At 46.7% G+C, this 18,478-nt stretch overlaps 1 protein-coding gene across 1 annotated transcript in view; it reads left to right on the top strand.

Annotated features, from left to right (window-relative positions):
• Positions 1-18,478, top strand: part of CPXM2 (carboxypeptidase X, M14 family member 2) — a gene marked incomplete at both ends in the record, with an annotated part of 142,766 nt that overhangs the window by 103,783 nt on the left and 20,505 nt on the right. The window contains 5 exons of the mRNA XM_080694879.1: positions 452-540; positions 9,468-9,591; positions 11,698-11,894; positions 13,035-13,214; positions 17,481-17,778. Of these exons, the coding sequence (XP_080551005.1) occupies positions 452-540; positions 9,468-9,591; positions 11,698-11,894; positions 13,035-13,214; positions 17,481-17,778 (888 nt within the window). The remainder of the gene's footprint in view (positions 1-451; positions 541-9,467; positions 9,592-11,697; positions 11,895-13,034; positions 13,215-17,480; positions 17,779-18,478) is intronic.

Raw genomic sequence — 18,478 nt, 5'->3', positions numbered from 1 at the left:
GGGCTAATAGTGTCCACAAACTTCTTAAAGTCTCTATGTATATGCCTGTGTTTTTGATATTCATACATGTATTTGCTTAGTGTTGATGTTTGCTGGGTACATAGGTTGTACCATCTACTACTGATAGACCAATGAGGATGGTACCATTCGTTCCTCTGTTTCTGGACAAATTCTGCTCAAGTGGCTTGCTCCAGGCCACACAGCACTTGAGCAGAAGAGTAGAGATTGAGCCCAGGTGCGCTGGCTCCACGCTCTTAACCACTCGCTAATTCCGACTCCTCTGCTGCCTCCTGGTTCTCTGGCCTCTGAGCCAAAGCTCGAAGCTGGAGGTTGTGCTGGGTGGGAGGGAACATTTTGCTGTCCGATAGTCCCGACATGAGCCAGGCCCCTATCAGAGATGCCCAAGTAATGGAATGATGTGAGTGACTTCAAAGCACCTCTCTGTCCCCAGATCCTAATAACTATTATCACCGACGGAACGAGATGACCACCACCGATGACCTAGATTTTAAGCATCACAACTATAAGGAAATGCGCCAGGTAAGCCGTAGGGCATGGGTACCGGGAATGTCACGGCAGATAAGCCATAGGGCATGGGTACCGGGAATGTCACAGCAGGTAAGCCGTAGGGCATGGGTACCGGGAATGTCACGGCAGGAAAGCCCTAGGGCATGGGTACCGGGAATGTCACGGCAGGTAAGCCCTAGGGCATGGGTACCGGGAATGTCACGGCAGGTAAGCCCTAGGGCATGGGTACCGGGAATGTCACGGCAGGTAAGCCCTAGGGCATGGGTACCGGGAATGTCATGGCAAGGTGCTTGCTTAGAGTGTGTGAGGCCCTGGAGTCCATCCCCAGCTCCTCAAAAACTGAAAACAGGCCGGGCGTGGTGGCGCACGCTTGTAATCCCCGCGCTTGGGAGGCGGAGACAGGAGGATCGCGCAGGTTCGAAGCCAGCCGCGCTGGCGTAAGAGACCCTGTTTCAAAAATATAAAATATGTCTGGGAGTGTAGCCCGGAGGTAGAAGGGCTTCCAGGAACCCCAGTACCACCAAAAAAAAAAAAAAAAAATTGAAAACAAAGACCTAGAGCATGAAGACTCATGCCAGGAGTTTGTCAAAGAGCAGCAGAGAATGTGCCCATAAGAACATAATGTACATATTTTTGAAGAAATTAGAATCCTGTGCAAGAGACAGCAATCTGAATGGTTACTTGGTCTGTAGGAGACACACAGAATGCGGGTAATTTCAAAGTGGAGGAGGCCTCAGTGGGGTTTGGGTGACCAGATGAGGGCTCCCTCTGTAGAAAATGATTAAAATGGGACTCAAATCCAGACTGTTCTTATTGTTGGACATGCAAATGCAAGCTGTCAATCAAAACAAGACACTGGAAAGTCACTTAGCAACGCAAAGCCTTTTTACTTCTGCAGAAGCCTGTGCAACTGACAGAGTCTGGGAAGCCGAGTGGGCGGTTCACTCAGTTGACTCATGGTTTTATCCCTGCTCTGGCCTCACCCCTTGCCCTGATTGGTGAGGGCCTGGGGTTCACAGTGCTCTGCGGTTGCCTCTTTTCTAAGACAGGTGGGAATTCTGAAGCAAAAAACAAAAACAAAAACAAAATTTAAAGTACAACTCTGCAGTGATTTTGGCTTATTTCTAGGACAAGACAGGAGTTTTGAAACAAAGTTTAAGATTCTGGAAGATTCTGGTCAACCAAAAGTTATATGGGCTAAATTGGCTGCTGTTTGGCAGAAAAGATTTTATACATCTTACGTCATTTAATACTCTAGTTCCTAAGAACTACCAGGTGTCTGAGTGAGGTTCCTGATTGAAGACTGTCAGTCATATGCAGAGTCAGAGAAAAGTAAGGCTGTAGGGTAACACGGATGCTGCTCAGCCATTGGTTAATGTGTTCAGCCCTCCCAGCATCCCAGGGGCACAGCGGCCATGGCTCTTCTTTCTTATAGATGGAGAAACTGAGTTACTAAGATACTGTGTAGCTCTACCCCCTTACTATTCAGATTTCCAGTCTTGGTCTTGGCTGTCTGTTGTAATCACTTGGGAAAATTTGTAAAAATACCTGCATTTCAACTCACCTCAGACCAAGTAAAACAGAACCCTATATAGGTGTTAGCCAGACTTCCATCACTGTGACCAAAATGGCTGACACAGCCCACTCTGAGGAGGAGACGTTTCCACCAGCTCAAAGTTTCAGACCTTTCAGTGCATGGCCAGCTGGCTCCAGGGCACAGACATTATGGCTGAAGTGTGTGGCAGAGGAAAGGTCCTCAGCTCCTGGCAACAGGGAGGCGGGGAGGGAGGGAGAGAGAGAGAAGGAGATAATGAAAGAATAAGAATAAGAGGGAGGAGGAAGAGAAGAAGGAGGAGGAAAGGAAGGGGAGGAAGAGGAAGAGGAGGAGGAGGAAGATGAAGGGAAGGAAGAGGAGGAGGCTGCCAGGCACAAGAAATATCCTTCCAGGGCATGGCCCCAGGGCCTACTTCCTCCAACAAGTTCCCGCTCCCTCTGTCTTCGTCACCTCCCAATAGTCCATTCAAATTCCTACTTCACCAAATGATTAATCCACTGTGGAGGTCAGAGCCTCATCTCTGAACACTGCTACATGAGGGACAAAGCCTTTGACACATGAGCATTTGGGGGACATTCAGGGTCTATACCAGGAGACCTTAGGAAAAGGGTCAGGAACCATGTTTTGGAAGCTGTCCTCGTCCGTCTGCTGCACAGCCAGGCCTCGCAACTTCAGGTGGACACACTTCTAGTCCTGTACATTCTGTAAGAAAAAACAACCAGCCGAGCTTTTTCTCAGCTTTAATCACAGTTACCCAGCAATTATGTGCTGTGGAAGCCTGTTCAGGCTTGCTGGGGAGGGGTAAGGACCACCTGCGTCCTAGAACAAGCCGAGAGGGCAGACCCTGTGCTTAGTACGTACGTTGTCTCTGAAATCCCACGTCTGCCTCCGGCATGTGCTAGAAAGCACGACGAGGCGTGGGCAAAGGCAAAATGCTTAGCTAGCCAAGATTCTGTTAGAAGAGGTATGACAGCAGAATGTCCTCACAAATGTATTTACAAACTAAGGATCTGCTAAGGACAAGTTAATACAGCCCAAAGGGAGAGCTTGTGGGTGCGGAGAGGAGTCAGCTGTCCAAGGCAAGTGTGGGAGATGTGTCCGAGGTCAGAGCCACTAGGCTGAGCCCAAGACCCATGAAATGAGCATGCCTGGCATGTCCCACTGTCATTTAACTTAGCTACTCACAGGCTGCTTCCAGCACCTGTCAGCACAGACTTAGAGGTGGGATGTGCTAAGAACGCCTCTTGCCGTCTTGCTCTTCAGAAACCAAGAGAATGTGCTTGGACTTGAGGTTTGTGACTCAGGCCTGCTGCTCCACATTCCTGGGGTATTTATATGACTTTGTCCTCCCTCCTAGTCCATCACAAGAAAGACTGTGGATTAACCCAGGTTTGCTCTCTGGATGCCTCCAGACATTGTGTTGAGCCCAGAAATGAGACAAATATCAACTAAGTTGGTCCAGTTAATGTCAATAGCAGTAAGCCTCAGTGGAGCTCACTGTACAAAGAGAGCCCAGGTGCTGGTATCTTCAAATAGCTGTCCCAGTGGAAAACTGGGGCTCCTCTCCTACGGGGAGCTGGTTGAGCATGCTGCATCACATGAGGAAGGCAGGAAGGGGACTCCTAACAGAGCTGCTAGCAAGAGCAGAGGTGTGGAGTAGGGGGTACAGGTGTGTGTCTGAAACAATTTGCAGCCTGCTGGGGAAGAGAGGCCAGTCCTGAGTCAGGGTCCATGTGGTTTTTAATTTTACCTTTGGAGAACAGGGCTGTGCTTCTTCTCTGTATAAAAAGAATAATCGGGGGGTGGGGGGAGTGCAGCTAGATCCCCAAGAAAGGGACTTCCTGCCCTGGAGAAGGATTATGGGGAGGAATTTTTGAAGTGAGCTGTCTAGTCCAGTTACCTGTTGGAGTGATTTGGCAATAAAGATTTGGGGTCCAATAAAGTGATTTGGGGTCCAGCATTCTCCTGTCAGGAGAGTGAGGTGCTTTTACTAGTAAGGCAAGAAATAGTTTGAGGAGAAGGGTTGATTTGACTTTGGTTTTGGACACAGTATTGGCAAGTCCCAACTGCTCAGGAAATCCTGGTTGGTAAGTTGAAACATGGAGACTGCTGTGTCCATAGACATAAAGGAGTGAGGCACAGTTGATGGGAAATCGGCTAGTGGTCCTGATTTCCAGGATGATCGGCTGCTCCTGCCTCCCTGCACCAGGTCTAGCTTGGCCCCAAAGGCCCTAAAGGCTGGAGGCAGGAAGTCAGGGCAGGGCAGCAGGCCTGCCTGCCCAGGCACACCAAGTGCGATGTGTCTCACTCTGACTCCCTCCCCCCTTTCTGCCTCTGGAATTCCTTTCCTGTCAGACCAGGAAAGATGATGGAAGAGAACATTTTCTTTTCTATCTTCTTTTCATTTTCTCTCTTTCTTTTTTAAACATTTCCATTCACTGGGCAAGTGCTGTTGTATGAACAGCATAAATGCAAACCAAAAGTCTGTAGATAAATCCTTCTCAAATGCTCACTGCTGAAGTGTCAGCAGTTTTTATTTTCCCCTTATGTCTCAGGCTGTTCATATATCTATAATAAAATACCAGAGGCTGGGTAGTTTATAAACAGTAGAGGCTTATTTATCATAGTTTTGGAGACTGGAAGTCTCAGATCAAGGCACCAGAAGATTTGGTATCTGGTAAAGATGACTCTCTACTTCTATGATGGTCAGGATGGTCTCTACTTCTCTCTACTGCTTTCTCCTTCTTCTCCCTAGTCAGTGTCTTCACATGGTAGAAGATGGAAGGGTAGAAGGACTTTAGCTAGTTCTCTAGAACACTGTTATTATTGGCACATTGTAGTCATACCCTTTTAGAATCCCCTTTTTTGTGGGTTTGGGGATGGAACCCAGGGGCATTCGACCTCCAAGCTACAGTCCCTGCCCTATTTTTTATTCTTTATTTTTTAAGCAGGGTCTCACTAAGTTACGGAGGGCCTCACTAAGTAGCTGAGGCTGTCCGCGAACCACATCCTCCAGTCTCTGCCTCCCGAATGCTGGGATTACAAGCGTGTGCCATCACGCCTGGCTCCTAGAACCCTTTTAAAAGATCCTAATTCCATTCATAAGGGCAGAGCCTTCATGACTTAATCACCTCCTGAAGTCCTCATTTCTATATTATTATTACATTAGGTCTTAGCTTTCAACATATGAATTTGGGGTAGATATATACACTCACACCATAGCACACCATTTCTGTCCAGTGTTTGAACTTCTGTGTTCACAGAATTTGTATGATTTTGATCAGAAGCTAGTTTTATCTTTCCCATACATTTCTCAGTTAATATTTTGCCATTAGTGTTGCAGCATGATCTGGGCAGTGGGTGCATCAGAATTTCTTAGCATTTTTACTGCTCTGAAGCATTTGACTGACCCCTACTTTAAATAAATATCAACAAAGAGGGAGACAAGGCACAAGTGCCATCATGTGTAACTTTACCATCTTTAGGAATAATTATTCTGATATATTGCAAAAATGTGTTATTGGGAGATAACTCTTTATTCTATCTCCTTTTGTAGAGATGAAAGAATCAGGAACCCTAGAATTTAGTAGACACCAGGATGGCAAAATGTATTCTCCTTTCAGAGTCAAAGAAACAAGTCTTGCAAACTCTGGTACTTATGTGGTGTTTCTTAATCTTTATTTTTCTTAATGCCTCCTTAACTAGTTTTTTAAAGATATGTTCTACCTAATCACTCTCTACTATATTAAGTTCTTAGGAATAAGATTTTTCCAGGTAAGGTTGAGCATTGTGATATCTAAGATGTTTTAGGCCCAAAGAACCAACTTTCCCACCCTTGTTAAGACTACATGATCCAGACCAGTGAAAATTATATTCCTTGCTCTCTCTTTACCCCTCAAAAGCTACACAATTACTACCAAAACCTGAATTCCAAAAAAGTAGGTTTGATTCTTTTAAGAATCACCCAGTTGTATTCCCTTGTGAGAAGGATGCATGTAAGTGAATGACGTCTTTGCTGGTGATGTTTGTGATTGCTTTACTGGGAAGAGCAGAGTAGGTAATGACCCTTGTCTTCATGGTGTTGGCAGTCACCAGAGACATGCTTCTTGACCTTCTAGAGTGCCAGTATGCAGGGAGAATTGTAGAGGACTTTCTCAGAGAAGATTCTTGAAATGTCCATGTTCTCATGAGTGAAAGATACTTTTTTTTTACCATGATGACACAATGGCATGGAGTTCTTTTAATAGCAGCCCTGTGCCACTGCAGGGAAAATATGGCTTGGGTAAAAAATACTACAGTGGGTGTGTATTAGCTAGCTTCTCATCCCTGTAACCAAAATACCTGACAAGCACAACTTGGAGAAAAAAAAAATTTATTGGGCTCAGGGTTTTAGGGGTCAGTCCATGGTCAGCCAGCTCCAAGGTAGAAACATGGCAGCAAGATATGTGGCAGAGTAAAGCCACTTTCAGTTCATGGTGGCTGGAAACAGAGAGAGCAAGAGGAGGGGACACGTACAGGTAACGTCCTCAAGGCCACGCCCCCAGTGGCCCCTCCTCCAACGTGCCCCATCTCTGAGCCGTCCTGCCCTGGGGATCATGGTTTCAACATAAAAGTTTTGTTTGTTTGTTTGTTTGTTTTAGAGACTTTCCAAATCTAAACCTTAGTGGGGGGTAGAGTTTAAAGGGTGATTCTGGTGGCTCGTGGTCCAGGAATCTTCGCATATCCTGAGGGAAGATGATACTGGTCTTCTTCTAGTGTTGAGGCTAAGATCTCTAGTCCTTTCAGTACTTCACTTCTGTGGATAATTGAAAGGGAGAGGATGGTACACCCTGGGCGGCTAGTCCTGGTCCTAAAGCTTGGACTCACACCTAGCTAGTGGTGAACCGCCTGGCTCTTGTGTCTGTAGAAGCAGCCATTGGTCTGAACACAAAGCCATGGGTCTCCTGCAGATCAGGACCTGCTGAGATCAATTCTGACTCAATCAGAGACTAGTGCACGGCGCCTCAAAGGAGATGGCAGTGTGCTGTGGCCGTCTTTTAGAATTGCTACAATGTGCAGCAGACAGAATGGGTGGCAGAATCCTTCATGGACAGAATCCTTCATGGACGGAATCCTTCATGGACAGAATCATACTGTAGAACCTGGAGAATATCCCTAAGAATCCTAAGTCCTGGCTCCTCCCATCCCAGCTCGATGACTATCTCTGAGCCTCAGTCTCCTATCTGTAGAATGGAGACAATCATTCTGCCTCATCTGTTTCCCTTGGTGGCCATGAGGGTGCAATTGAACAGAGAAACAATGTTTTCTTCTGCTCTTGTTGGCATCACTGGCGATGCACTTGCTGTGTCTCTGCTGGTGGCTCCAGTCTCCTCTGCATCCTTCCTCGTGATGGGTGTGCAAGCTGTGTGTCTGCTGCACGTTGCTTCTGAGTTTATGGTGGGCTTCTGTCTTCACTGTCTCACAAATTAGAGTCTTTGGTAGTCAGCTTCCTCTCACTTAAATATTGTGACACAAAATAAGTTATTATGAAATGAAGCACATTCTCACCCCCCCCCCCGGAGCAGTGAGAGAATTAGGCCCAGAATTCCCAGCGAAGCTTGCATCTGTCACCCTTCGTAGGTGAGCCATAAAAGTCAGGGATAGCGGTGATGAATCTTTCCAGCCCTTTAGAAATGCTCCTTAAACCCACTGTCTGGTTCTTACAGAGTATTGTGTAATGGAAGAGAAATGAAGCACGTGCTACGACAACTGCACTGTCTCCTAAATTCTGCTTAATATCAATTTTCCAGTTCTAATAGATTTTAACCCACCATAAAATTTGCAACAGATTTGTTTATTTACCATTTACAAGGACATTTTATGGATCATTTGGCCAATCAGGAGGTTTTTGGAAGGTCGTCTGCACACGTTCAGCCCGTGCTGTCCCCCTGGGGGCTGTGCCTTCATCTTTTCTTGCCAGGCGGTTCTGGCTTATCTTTTAAAAGGGCAAATCCCTCCCCAGCGGGAACCTGTCTGCCAACCACCCTGGCTGAGATGTCCTTCTCTGCTCCAGCAGCACCTGAGCATCCCTCCTGTCTTTAACACAGTCAGGAAATTGTCCCTGAGGACTGAAGGCTTCATGGGAGCATGGAGCCCACGGGGTGCCTGCAGGAGCAGGAGCTTCAGTAAACGCTGAGCGAGTGGAGGGCGCCCCTTGAGTTAGGTCTTCTCGCCCTGGCATGGCTAAACAAGCTTAGCCCCACAAATCAAAACTGCTTAAGAGCTAATGCACAGACAATTCTTTGGCGCAGTGAGGCCAGGCCGGGCAGCCTCCGGGCAGGAGTGTCCTCGGTCCCCAGGGCAGCTGTTCTCTGGGGCTGGCAGCACCTTCCTTACCTCCTCTGGCAGTGTGTGTCTTTCTCACAGACCAAAGCTGTCAGTCTGACTAGCTGATTATAAAGCAAAATCCAGAAAACAGCTCATCCGGCTTTCACTTTCAAGATGCAGCCTGCTTTTACACTGTTACCCCAAGACGCCTGTCACCATGGCTACGGTGCTGGGCGTTCCTCTCACGAGGAGCAGGTCGCCTCCTTTCTCCCATCTGTGGCTGCAGGGCCAGCTCCAGGAGGGCAGGGCCCGTGGCCATCCCCTGGGCCCTGCCAGTGCAGGTGTTCATAAGTTATAAAATATATTTAAGACATAAGTATTTGGGCAATATTTATTAGGAAAGCAGGAAATCAGAGTGAAAGAGTAATGACCACAGCCAGGGAGGTGACGACCACAACCGGAAAACACTTCTGGGCCCCTTTGCTATAACAAAAACACCATAAACGAGGATGCTTATAAACAATAGAAATCTACTGCTTACACTCTGGAGCTGAAAGTCCCAGGTCCAGGCCCTGGTGGATTTGGTGAGGGATAACTATCTGGATGTGTCCCTCTATACTCAGATGGTTAAAGGGACAAACAAGTTCTTTTTAGCCTCTGTATAAGTCACTAATCTCATTTATGAAGCCTCCACCCTGGAGACATAATCACCCCTCATGGCGCCACCTCTTAACACCACTGCACTGGTGATTAGGTATGAATCACATGGTGTGGGGGAGCACAAGCATTCAAACCCCGGCAGGTGATTGCCTAAAGCACTGGGTGCTCAGAGTACAGGGCCAGGGTAGGGAGATGGTCTGGAGCTTCTCTTCAGGAGATGACAGCAGGGCAGGTGTTGGCAGGAGAGGTAAGCCTGGGTATCTGGAGGATGTCTGGATAGGGGTAGGCACCGAGCATGAGGAGAGAGCCTTCAGGAGGGCTGGGGAAAGGAACAGGAGGTAGTGGTCCCACTGGGACTTTCAGGCCTTTAGGGCTTAGCCATCATTACCTCAAACCATTCATTTATTTTGTCTTTCAGTTGATGAAGGTTGTGAATGAAATGTGTCCCAACATCACCAGGATTTACAACATTGGCAAAAGCCACCAGGGCCTGAAGCTGTATGCTGTGGAGATTTCCGACCACCCCGGGGAGCATGAAGTTGGTGAGGAGGGCCCTCTCCATCACAACAGTCCCCCTTTGTCTGCGGTGCCTCCTTAAGCACCTCCTTAAGACCATTCCCTCATGAAAACACTCATGAAACAGGGCATAAAGTGTTTATGCAACTACCACCTCACACAGATTCTGCGGAGATAGACAGATCCGGGCCCTGTGACACTCTAAATTTATGACCAGCGCCGCAGAGTTCTTCAGTACCATCCATCCTTTTCTCCAAGATGGATGTGTTTAATTCTGTATTCTCCACCTCTAAGGCCAATTACAATAGCCAAAGAAGACAGTGACTGGAGACAGTTGAAATCATGTTCCAAAATACCTGACAGCCACAACTTAGAGGAAGAAAGATTTACTTGCTCACAGTTCTGGAGGTTTCATAGGGCTCAGTTCATGTTAGACCAGTCACATCAGCAGAGCTTAGGACATGGCAATGGGAAGTAGAAGGGGAGAAGGGAGCCCATATACAGTGTCTTAAGCCACAACCCCAATGACCGGCCTTCAGCCATGCCCCACCTGCCTGCCTTACTGCCCACAAAGTCCGTTAATGGACATGTCCACTGATGAGATTAGAGCCCTCATGATTCAGTTTTTTCCCTTTTGAACATTTCTGTATTGCCAGTACATGAGTTCTTCCAGGAGACATTCTATATCCAAACCATAAAAAATGGAATCCCCTTCCAGGAGAAAATTCTGATCATTGACAGCTCAAATTATATGGATTCTTCACTTTTATATGAAAAGGTCAATCATATCTTCAACAGTGTCCTGTTTTCAGCTTCCTTTTTAGTCCCTCCCCATCCTGAGCCGATGCAGTTCAGCTGGGTTTCTCTGGTTTTCTTTTTGCTAAATGTGGGCGCCCTTAGCAGTCCACTGACATTGAGCTGTGGAGTGTGTCTGCTTCGCTACAGTCTGGCTTCATTCAACTCTCAGGACCTCCTCTCAGAGCTTCTTTCAAAGGGCAAAGTTTGCATCTGCTCTAAACCAGTTTCCTTGTAACAGCAAGGGAGGGAGAAGTGCCATCAACTACCCAGCGTGGATGGCTCCTTTGAGTCTGTTCAGCTGCTCTCACAAAATCTCCGAGACTGGGTCATTGATAAGCAACAGGAATTTGTTTCCCATGGTTGTGGAGCCTATAAGACCAAAACTAAGGTGCCAGCAAATTCGGTGTGTGTTGAGAGTCTGTTTCTCTAATGGTTGCCCCTTGCTGTGTTCTCACATGAAGGAAGTCAGAAAGGCAAAGGGGCCTGGCTAGTTTCTTTGAGCCCTTTTTAAGGTTTCCAATCCCTAATCACCTCCTACAGACCCCACCTTATCACTTTTTTTTTTTTTTTTTTGGTACTGGAGGTTAAACCCAGGGCATTTTACTTCCAAGCTATGCTGTAAGCCATTTTTATTTTTTATTTTGAAAGAGGTGCTCACTAAGTTGATGGGGGCCTCACCAAGTTGCTAAGTCTGGCCTTGAACCTGTGATCCTCCCATCTCAGCCTCCCAACTACTAGATTTTGTTCATGCTCTACCACACCCGCCTTAATAGTATCACCTGGGTCGTAGCTCTCATGTATAAATTCTGGGGGACACGTCCAGTAATGCAGAGCACCCCTCATATTTCAGAAGCGGTGCTTTAAAAGAAGAAACGCTCGGCCTCTTTCTTTACCAAATCATCACTGCTGGCTCACTCTGCAGGATGAGTATCTGCTGTGCTCATTTGTCTTTGTGTCCTCGGTAAACTTGGTAGAAAGTTGTTTTAAGAAAAATAATTGCCTCCCAAAAGGGAGAAATAATTGCTAGGCTTGCGTTTCACTTGGACATCTTAAACAGTAAGCACTGTGTGGTTTTATCTCGTCTTGCTAGGTAAGATCGAACCTGGATACCCGTGGCTTGTATTGTCTTAAGATTTTTCTCTACCTTTTCTCACCTATTTGGAAATAATAATAATAATAATAATAATAATAATAATAATAATAAGTGCTAATATAGTTTTGGAGGTTTACAGATCTGGGCACCATGGTAAGTTTACCTGGTTCAGAGCTGGCGACAGGTGCCAGCCAATGGGCTGTGCGCGTGCCAGCAGGAGCCTGTGTCTCTCTCTGTAAAGGTGAGCCGGAGTTCCACTACATCGCGGGGGCCCACGGCAACGAGGTGCTGGGCCGGGAGCTGCTGCTGCTGCTGCTGCAGTTTCTGTGCCAGGAGTACTTAGCCCAGAATGCACGCATCGTCCGCCTGGTGGAGGAGACCCGGATCCACATCCTCCCTTCCCTCAACCCCGATGGCTACGAGAAGGCCTATGAAGGGGTAACGGTCCCAGCCCTGAATGTGCTCAGCCCTGAGTTCATAAGAACCCCACCTTATCAGCCTTCTTTCGGGGTGTCCCTCTGCTGAGGCTTTTGAGGGATTGAAGGAGGAACTGAGACCTGTGGGTCCGTGTGAGACAGGGCTACAAGCTGGACAGAGTGTACGTGAATAATAACATATTAAATATTTAATGATGATACTTATTGTAGAATGCCTTGTGTCGATTGAGCACTTTAATCTTCTCATAAGTCCTCTCAGGCTTTTACTCTGAGATATTATTTATGTTTAATGTTCTAATTATGATATAGGATTTGCACAGGTCATAGGCATATCTAAAATATGCATATGCATATAATTACATATCAAGTATATTTAATGTTATGCTGTGCCTTGTATCCACAATGATATATATCATGACACCTGGCAGTAAACTAGGCAACGATATAAATAATGACACCTATCAAATGCAAGCTTCATGATGCAGAGGTTTGGTTGTGTCTACTGGTGCAGATAGTTATTTACAAAGCTTAAAGGTGAGCCATCGTGGTGCAAAGAGAAGGAGGAGCATTCATTCTCTGTCAGTAGTGGGTTGACTGCCAGGCGTGGTGGTGCACACCTGTAATCCCAGTGCTTGGGAGGCGGAGACAGAAGGATTACAGGTTTGAGGACAGCTTCATCACCTCAGTGAGGCTATCAGCAACTTAGCAAGACCCCGTTTTCAAATATAAAATAAAATAGGGCTGGGAGTGTAGCCCAGAGGTAGAATATCAATCCCTAGCACCACAAAAACAAATTGTGTGTGGATTGTGTGGATGGTGCAGTGAGGGAGTCTTGGGCCCATTACTATTCACAGGTCCCACTGAGCATCATAGGAGAGAGAAGGAGTTGGGTGGAGGATCTGGCACTTCTCAGTGGTGGTTCATGCAGGAGTGGTCCTCTGGCTGCTCTCTGTGCAGTGACGTAGCTACGCTATTCACCACCCACCAAATACCAGTAGCAGGTGTTCTGTATTCTTCTGGAGATGCCACCCTTGGGCTAGAGGGCATCCAGAGGTGAAGGTGCTCATGGGGACATCTCAGGCGGCAGAGTCGGGCCTTCCTTGCAGCTGGTAGATGCTTCACCTCCTGAATCATCTTTCAGGGTTCAGAGCTGGGAGGCTGGTCACTGGGACGCTGGACTCACGACGGGATCGACATCAACAACAACTTTCCGGATTTAAACACACTGCTCTGGGAGGCAGAGGATCGGCAGAATGTCCCCAGGAAAGTTCCCAACCACTACATTGCCATTCCTGAGTGGTTTCTGTCTGAAAACGCCACGGTAAGTAAAAATACCTCTAATCTTTAGAAAAGCAGAAAGTCAAAGAACACCTACTTCTGTTTGCAGAGAATATGGCTTCATGTGTGTTTGGGGAAGGGTTACTGGGGATCGAACTCAGAGGTGTTCTACCTCTGAGCTACAACCTCAGGCCTATTTTAGTTTACTTTGAAATAGCGTCTCGTCAGGTCTGGCTTGACTGCTACATACATTAGTTATTGTTAGGTTCAGCAACAACAGAAATATCAAATAGCATTGTCTTAAGTTCAGTTCTTTTTTCACAGGATCACAAAGGGACAGGGCTGGCCAAATAGAAACCCGTGATCAGGAACCCAGGAATCACCTGTCTTTCTGCCTCTGCCATGTTGGCCTGTGACTTTTAATCTAACGTCACAGTTTAAAATGGTAGCTGGTGCTCTACCTGTCAGACTGGGGAGGAAGAGGAAGGAGAGAAAGGATTTTCTTTAATCTTTTTAAAAGTCCTCCTCTCCAATTTCAATTTCCTATAAAAAGACATTTCTACACAGACTTTTGCTGAAACCTCATTGGCCAGAATTTAGTTGCACATGGCATCAACCTCCGCAGGACACTGAGGAGCTCTGTATGTCAGGTAGGCACACTGCGAGCTCAAGCAAGGATTGGACATCTCTCACTGAGCAATCCAGGGAGGTGGCTGGAGGGCAGCCGTCTTGCCTCCCCTTCAGCTCTAGCCCACGCAGCACAGCACAGTGCCACCACATAGTGATGGAGGGCCACCACGGTGGTCTCATTTATTGGCCTACTCCAGAACCATGCAGGTCCTCAGAAGCAGGCAGTCTACTGATGAAGACAGACCATGGTAGTGTCTGTAGTTTAGTTAGGATGCCCAAGGGTAGCTGATGGGAGGAAGAGATTCATTCCTCTGGATCTTCTGAACTCCTTCTCATGGTTCCTATTCCTTCCTTTTCTTTTCAACTAACATCCTAATGACACCTGGCAAAGTTGAGAATTTCAAATGGTGTTATATTTGGAGAACCTTTTAATTAAAGTTATGATTTGGCCAGGTATGGTGGTATATACCTGTAATTTCAATACTTGGGACATTCAGACAGGAGAATCACAGGTTCAAGGCCAGCCTCAACAATTAAGCAAGGCCATCAGCAACTTAGTGAGACCCTGTTTCAAAAGAAAAATTAAAATAGAGGTGTATGTAGCCTGGGGTGTAGCTCAGAGGTACAGTGCTTCTGGGTTCAATCCCCAGTACAAAACAACAACAACAAAAACAAATGAAAACAAAAATCATAATTTAGTTGCCAACTTTCTTACACCTGAAGTCCTAAGGGGCAGTTTCTTTAGCAGAGCCAAGCTAAACTTCATATATATATAATCAGTAAGTAAAATGCAAACAACCCAGTAGAAAAATCAGCCAACGATATGAAATGGCAGTTCATGGGAGAGAAAACACATGGTTAATAGATAGGAAAAGGTATTCTTGCCAGCAGCAAGGAAATGTAGGCAAGAGAATGTTCTACATCCATCAACTGGCAAAATTAAGAAGCCAATGCCCAGGTCTTGAACAGGATGGAGACAGCGGGTCTCTTACACGTTGCTGGTGAGTGTAAATTAGCACAGTGACTTTGGAAAATAACTTGTCTTATAAGATGAAAAACTTTGCATGTCCTATGATGCTGCATGCAACTCTACTCCAGGTGATACATACAAGATCAGTTTCAGCACGTGAGTCCCAGAAGACAGGAAAGGTCAAAACACACTACTCATCACAGTAAGAGACTGAAAACTACCTAGTGCCCATTACCATACACACAGATAAATGAGGTCTTCATACTGGAGAGAAAAACACTGAACAACAGCTTTAATCAACATCAGGAATGAATATTAGAAATATAAATTGAGTGGAAAATTGTAGGAGACAATCAGTATAGTTGCTCCCCTCCTTTTCCTCAAATCAGAAGCAAGTGAAACCAAATAATATATGTTTAGACATTAGCATATGGGTTAAATGGACAGAGAGAGAGAGAGCAAAAAAGAATATGAGAGAGAGGGAGTGAGTGAGAGAGAATGAGAATCAATCCTGTGACAGTTTGCTCTGTGGGGCAAAGGGGGTTGGAGTGCATGGATTGGGAGACCTATTAATTAATAGTAAGATTAGTTAAAACATCACATATTTGGAAAAATACTACAAATCTTTTAAATAGTGGGTCAGAGAAAAATAATCCAGGCAACTAAAACATAATTAGACTAAATGATAACAGAAACATTATATATCAAAATTCCTGGAGTCCAGCAAAAAAAAAAAAAAGTGCTTCAAAGAAACTCACACCTTTAAATGAATGCCTTGGGTTGCACAGTACTGATACTGTGTGATGTTTCACGGTCCCCGACTAGGTCAGCTCAGGGCCTCTGGTGTGCTGAGAACAAAAACAATCCGATGAAGGGCAATTCATCCCCGAATCAGCTTTCAACACTGCACAGTTAAGCAATCTCCATGTTTAGTTCTCTGACATTATTATTTTTATCTTGCTGAAGTTATCTTCACGGAGATGAGTAATTTAAGATAGATATTTGGTACACTGACCAGTTTGTGACCATATCTAACTTAGCAATTTTAGCTTTTCAGATCGCCAGCTTTCTTTCTTCTCTTCCCTTCCTTTCTCCCTCCCTCCCTCCCTCCCTCATTTCTTCCCAGGATTAAATCCAGGGACATTCTATACCACCTAGTATTTTTTTTTTAAACAAGATCTCCCTAAACTGCTGAAGGTCTTGCAAAGTTGTTGAGGCTGGTCTCAAGTCTGTAATCCTTCTTTCTCAGCCTCCCTTGTACTAGGATTACAGAATGTCAGACATGGCCGGGGTAATTGCACACCCCTGTAGTCCCAGCTACTTGGGAGGCTGAGGCAGAAGGATGGCAAACTTGAGGCTAGCCTGAGTGCACATCTGAGTGTGTCTATGGTACTTCTTGGCTACACGGCACAGTTGAGTAGTGACAGGGACGGCATAGCCCACTGTTCCAGTCAGCATTCCCACAGCCATAATCTGCAGGCCTAACCCTGCAACTTAGAGGAAAGATTTGTTTTCCTATAGTTTTGGGTTCCGTCCATGTGAAGCCAGGGTCCTCGCATCTCAGAACATGGCGGTAGGAGGGTGAGAGAGGGAGAGTACATGGGCTGCACTTCTCACATCATGGAGGCTGGAAGCCAGAAAGAGCAGGAGGAAGAGGAACCAAATATAATATCGCCAAGGCGGCACCCTGAGGGGCCTCCCAGGACCACCCAGGTAAATCCATTACAGTGGACTTCTCCCCTGCTGGGATTGCAACCCTCAAGACTTGACTGTGTCAACTCCAGACTCCACTTTACGAGCTCTGCAAGGGGCTGTTCTATACCTAACCACAACATCCACTAATCCTAAAATACTGACTATCTGGGACCTGGGCTAAAGGCCTGATGCTCTGGGCAGCTGAGCTTTAAGTGTGTGTTCTCCCACTGGGAGGAGGGATGCTGTTCGGTCTCTGTCTTGTGCCATCGTAGCCAGGGATGAATGTGCTACCCCTGAATTAGTTCACTGGTTTTGTGGAATGATGTCACCCTAATTCTACCACTTACTCTTTGATGTCACCTAGAATAATATTTCTACCCTGGAAATCAGACTCTTTCTAATACTGGGGATTGAACCCAGGGAACCCAGAGGCCTCTACCTCTGAGCTGCCTCCCCAGCTTTTATTTGTATTTATTTTTTTATTTTGAAGCAAGATCTCACTAAGTTTTTGAGGGTCTTGCTAAATTGCTGAGACTGGCTTCAAACCTGTGATCCTTCTGTCTCAGCCTCCCAAGTACTGAGATTACAGGCACATGCCACCACACCCACGGCTTCTGCTTTTTAAAAATCCATTATTTCCATGAATTTTTATTTTCCCAGGACGAATGCTGAAATTCTAAATATTGCTAAGATTATTCCATAAAATTGCTGCTGCTTTTTTTTTCCATACTGGGGATGGAACCCAGGGTCATTCTACCTCCAAGCTATACCCCAGCCCTATTTTTTAGTCTTTATTTTGAAATAGGTTCTCACTGACTTGCAAAGGGCCTCAGTAGCTGAGGGTGTCTGTGAACCTGCGATCCTCCTGTCTCAGCCTCCCAAATGTTGAAATTCCTAGCGTGCGCCAACACGCCCAGCTGAATTGCTGCTTTTTAAAAAGTAGGCCCCTGTTTGGAAAGCTAGGGGACAAAAGCAACTGCCTTTTCATTTATTTACTGGTGTGTGTGCCCACAGGTGGCTTTGGAGACCAGAGCGGTCATCGCCTGGATGGAGAAGATCCCCTTTGTGCTGGGCGGCAACCTGCAGGGGGGCGAGCTGGTGGTGGCGTACCCCTACGACATGGTGCGCTCCCTGTGGAAGACCCAGGAGCACACGCCCACACCCGACGACCACGTGTTCCGATGGCTGGCCTACTCCTACGCCTCCACGCACCGCCTCATGACAGACGCCAGGAGGAGGGTGTGCCACACGGAAGACTTCCAGAAGGAGGAGGGCACTGTCAATGGGGCTTCCTGGCACACTGTCGCTGGAAGTAAGTGTCAGATCAGCCTGTCGTGCATCTCGGGGCCCAGGAACACGGGCTGCTGGCCCAGCAGGAACCCTGCAGGTGTCTCTTCTCAGCCCCTCCTGTTAACATTGGCTCAGGGTCTTAGCTAATAATATCTGCCGACCTTGAGCACATTACATTGACTCTCCTCTAAAGCTTACTGAGTCTTTCATAAATGAGATAACTGGGCCTTGGAGACAGATGGGAATTTGTCCAAGCAAGAAACAGGTGGAGCTGGGGTTCATTTTGCTTGCTCTTAGCCACTGATCTATTCCGATTTCACAGATCAAAGACAGGTGGAAGGGAGCTTAGTGGTAATGTTGGACCTAGAAAAACCCAGCTCCCGATGAAGAGCGATTCAGATCAGGGACATCCCGTGCCTGACCCTGCAGAGGGGCTGGAGCCCTCTCCAAGCTCAGGTGTGCCCGAGCCCCTCCCACATAGTGAAGACTGTTTCATACACATCCGCTGTCCGCTGGAGACCAGCAGGCCTGGACCATTTCACCTGTGGCAGGTGTTGCTGCTCCTGGGATCCACAGAGGCCTAAAGGGGCGTCCACCAGAGCCAGGGGCCCATGGTCCAAGTATTTGGATTAGCCCTTTGTTTTCTGTCTCTAGATATTCTCAACCAGAACTCCTAAACCAGGAGGGCTGAGGATGGCATATTCCCTAAGGTTCCTGTGCCT

This window comes from Muscardinus avellanarius, assembly GCF_963383645.1.
Source record: "Muscardinus avellanarius genome assembly, chromosome: 4".
Lineage (NCBI taxonomy): Eukaryota > Metazoa > Chordata > Mammalia > Rodentia > Gliridae > Muscardinus > Muscardinus avellanarius.
This window is presented reverse-complemented; position numbering and strand designations above follow the sequence as displayed.